The following is a 3,638-nucleotide window of genomic DNA, read 5'->3' as shown; positions in this document are numbered from 1 at the left end:
TCAATGAGTTATTCATTTATCACTGGAAATGTAACAAATTTATTTCCATCTACCAATTTAATTTTGCCTGCAGTTTTGAGATAGTTGCGAGATTTGCGAGATAGTTGGTCTATTTTACGTGCTGGCACTAAGCTCTGAAAAACATGTTTAATGAAATGTTTGCGACCCTGAAACAGCGTAGGATTAATCTGGGTAAATTCTGGCCACAAGTATCCTAATTTCGTTCCGGTGTACTCTGTATCTTACCAAATTAATACTGAATGATAGCTGGACTACTCTTGTAAAATGGATTCTGGGCACCATCCCACCCTGCCAACACCATATGTACACACTCAATTCAAGTAAATGCCAGAAACTGGCAGATTTTATTAAAATCGAGCTTAAGTGTAAATTCAAAACAACTAATGGTTGACTTTATATCCATGTGTTCTTTATTCCTGAACGGATGGCTAATTTATCTCCAATTTAGCAAGAAATACTGCTTTAATGAAGGTGGCAGTTCTAAGCGGGGTGGGAGAGAGGCATACGAAGCGTGAATTAATTCCAGAGTGGCCCTATCTCGTCACTGCCTATCAGACGTGTTATGGAATAATCCCTTTACATTCAAATGCGGCTCTGCACATGAGTAATTTGTAACATGCAAGCTTCGGAGCAACAAACTGCATTTTAGTTTTAATGTTCACATTGAATATCGAACCTGTTACATATAAAGATGTACAAATATTAACGTGCCGTTCGGGTTTTATCAATGAAACCGATGCCGTACCAGATTTGCAAGCATTCCCACCAAACAAATTGGATTATCACTGATCTAATGGACTACACGCAGTGTTAACTAGACAAATACCCAGGCTGGAAACAAATTGGCAATGATGAATTCAGTTAAAACAAAAAACAATGTAAATGCCAGGTCCCAGGAAGAAGGTATTTTTTAAAAAAAAGGTCTACCTTCGGAATTTCGCACGTTGGGAGCTCCAATTTATTTTCTTTTTAAACTGTGTGACCCCAGAGAAGAAATAGCGGGCCAACTAATCCCATTCACTACGAGTCGGAGAGGGCGGGCATAGGGGGTGAAACTCTGGTCATTGACACCTCCAGTTAAATGTATTTCCAGCATGCACGCGTGTGTGTGTTCGTATGTGTGTGTGTTCGTATGTGTGCGTGTTTAAGTTGTCACCAAAACAGCAAGTAGCGTGCATGACTTTTGAAAAGCAGTGGGAAAGATCAAATCGGAGAAAAAGAATGCTGAGCAAAAAAATTGTGAGATTCGCAGATGAACAGACAAAAAAAAACAAAGAACAGAAAAATAAAGAGGCCGTAAATTTATTTTCGATCGCACATCAAAGCCAGGTCGTGTGAGTGCCCTACTCTTAACAAAATCCAAACAGCATTTCTAGGAGCGAGCAGTGCGTTGCTTTTATATTAGCAGCTCACACTGCCTTTAAAAACATAAATATGGGTCGAGGTGGACAATCCTAGACAATGGTGGGAATGGTGAGTAATTCTGGATTAAGGTATAACATCTTATTGTGTGCTACTAATCCATCAGCTGTACAGTAAATATCCACATCCTCCTCAACCTCTCTCCGCAAACTCTTCACAGCGTGTGTGAAGAGTTCCGAATACAAATGAAGATTGCACATTATAACTGGGCACTGCATTGTGAGCAAATCCATCAAAACACTGTACAGTGGTTGAATTAATTCAGCGGTGCTAAAAAAAAATGTCAATTGTTTTACTGAATGTAAAATGTCATTCAGAATTGGAAAGCCTCAGAACAAATTCAAGTCGAGAGAGATCTAAAAGATGAGCGTCGAGTGGATAATTTCCAGTTAAGAATCAGATAGGAAAGAGGCAGTGAAGCGTAAAGGAAAAGAAAAAGGCCTTCGACAAATTACATACCATATATATATATCCCCAGTTAAACAGTATAAACAGTGACTAAGCCACCACTAAAAGTTCCTCAGATACAGTTAAGCGCTGCTGGAAGCGATTATAGGTCCGCGTCCAGGACATGGACATATTTGCGGGCGTCAGGGAGACAAAGATAAGGCGTGCTGCTCCCGGGATACAGAACAGGGAAAGACACTGGTAACAAACATCTTCGCAGAAAGCTGCTCTCTTTGTACATTGCTGGCATCTGGACTATCTTGGGGGCAGGTTCGGGGGTGCTTGTGACCTCCAATTCAGCGGACAGTTGCCTTTTTAGTTTATTCCTGCGGTTCTGAAACCAGATCTTCACCTGGGTCTCGGTGAGCTGGAGAGAGTTCGCCAGGCAAGCGCGCTCGGCGCTGCTCAAGTACCGCTTCATGTCAAACGTCGACTCGAGCTGGAAGATCTGGCTCTTGGAAAATATCGTGCGCGTCTTCTTTTTGGCGAGCGCTTTGGCTTTCTTGTTGGGTTTGACTCGGCCGGAATCGTCGCTGTGATCCGCCGTTTCGAACGATTCGTAAGATTCCGGGCTTTTGACGGAATGGTTTGCGTCCGTGGTGAATTCGAGCGAGGAGGAGGAGGTTAGATAGCCGCCGTTCATGGTCTCTGCATCAGAAAACCCAGCAAAGTCAGTTTTCCCTCGCTCTATTACTGTGTGAGCATTTGCAAAACTATGTGTGGCACGTTATTGCATAACCGCTGGATAAATAAACCGTGAAAGGATGGAGATTGCAAACCCTGGGCCTCTCGAACTGTGACATGCAAAGGCTAAATCAGACATCTTGCTCATTGCTAACCTACCATTGAAAAATAACACTGTCCTGTCAATGCATGCATTTAAACCTTCCAACTGAATTTAACTTCTGCGAGTCCTCTTCATAACTGCATTGTTTAATAACCGACGGCTGGCAAACAGGGACTCAAATGAACAGACAACAATACTCCCGCGGCACCGGTGCAGCATCTGCCTAACGCTGACAATACCTTGACCCGTTTTCCTGCGGTCCTTGCCCTGTCTCACATCCGCCCTGGCCGTTTCATGCCGTGATTTGAATTCTAACGCCGGCGTGACTTGCTGCTTCGCACGGTCGTGCCTGAGCTCTTTGCACCTGGGGCTGGCTTTCAGAATGCTGTCGATGGTAAATGTCAGGGACAGAGGCTGACACTGGAAGCCCTCTTCCTTGTCCATCATCCCGCCGCTCCCCCCCCCCCCCCCCCTCCCCCCCGCGCCGGCCACTTCAGGCACTCAGACGGTGAACCGTCTCAGTGAACTGTCCGGAAGCTCTGTGCAATGATCCCGGTCCCGCCAGCACCATTCCTGCCCCTCTCAGAGCCCAGCTCCCTGCTTTCCCCCCCAAAGTTATTCACTCTGCGGGAAGATGGCCGTTCCTGGAAGCTTTACATTGGTCCAAATGTGAGCAGCCGGCCTGATCCAATGGGAGGGCGGAGGCGGGCTGTGCTGCTGGCAGACATCTGCTCCTCACCACAGCGCGGTGACTCTGCACTTGCACGTCGGCCGCACAGTACAATCCGCAAAGCGTCTTCCTCTTTCTCGCGTTCATTTGTAGCTTAAAAACTCGCAGTTGCGAAAGATTGTCAGTCAGTGGCATCGCTGTCTCTGGGGGAAGGCAGAAAGTCACAGTGGTGCTGCACTGCCAAGGTGCAGGGCAATCAGGGTCACATTCCCACTCTGACATCTCCACTCT

At 45.8% G+C, this 3,638-nt stretch overlaps 1 protein-coding gene across 1 annotated transcript; it reads right to left on the bottom strand.

Annotated features, from left to right (window-relative positions):
• Positions 1-645: 645 nt before the first annotated feature.
• On the bottom strand, positions 646-3,305 carry hmx4 (H6 family homeobox 4). Its single transcript, XM_043698633.1, has 2 exons — positions 2,917-3,305; positions 646-2,538 (listed from the first exon to the last, which is right to left on the bottom strand). Exons 1-2 carry the CDS (start codon positions 3,122-3,124, stop codon positions 1,994-1,996), a joined length of 753 nt encoding a protein of 250 aa, XP_043554568.1. The 5' UTR covers positions 3,125-3,305; the 3' UTR covers positions 646-1,993.
• Between the last annotated feature and the right edge of the window lie 333 nt (positions 3,306-3,638).

Source organism: Chiloscyllium plagiosum, chromosome 1 (genome assembly GCF_004010195.1).
Source record: "Chiloscyllium plagiosum isolate BGI_BamShark_2017 chromosome 1, ASM401019v2, whole genome shotgun sequence".
In the NCBI taxonomy this organism is placed as follows: Eukaryota; Metazoa; Chordata; class Chondrichthyes; order Orectolobiformes; family Hemiscylliidae; genus Chiloscyllium; species Chiloscyllium plagiosum.
Note: the sequence above shows the minus strand (reverse complement) of the source record. Positions and strands in the feature narration are given on the sequence as shown.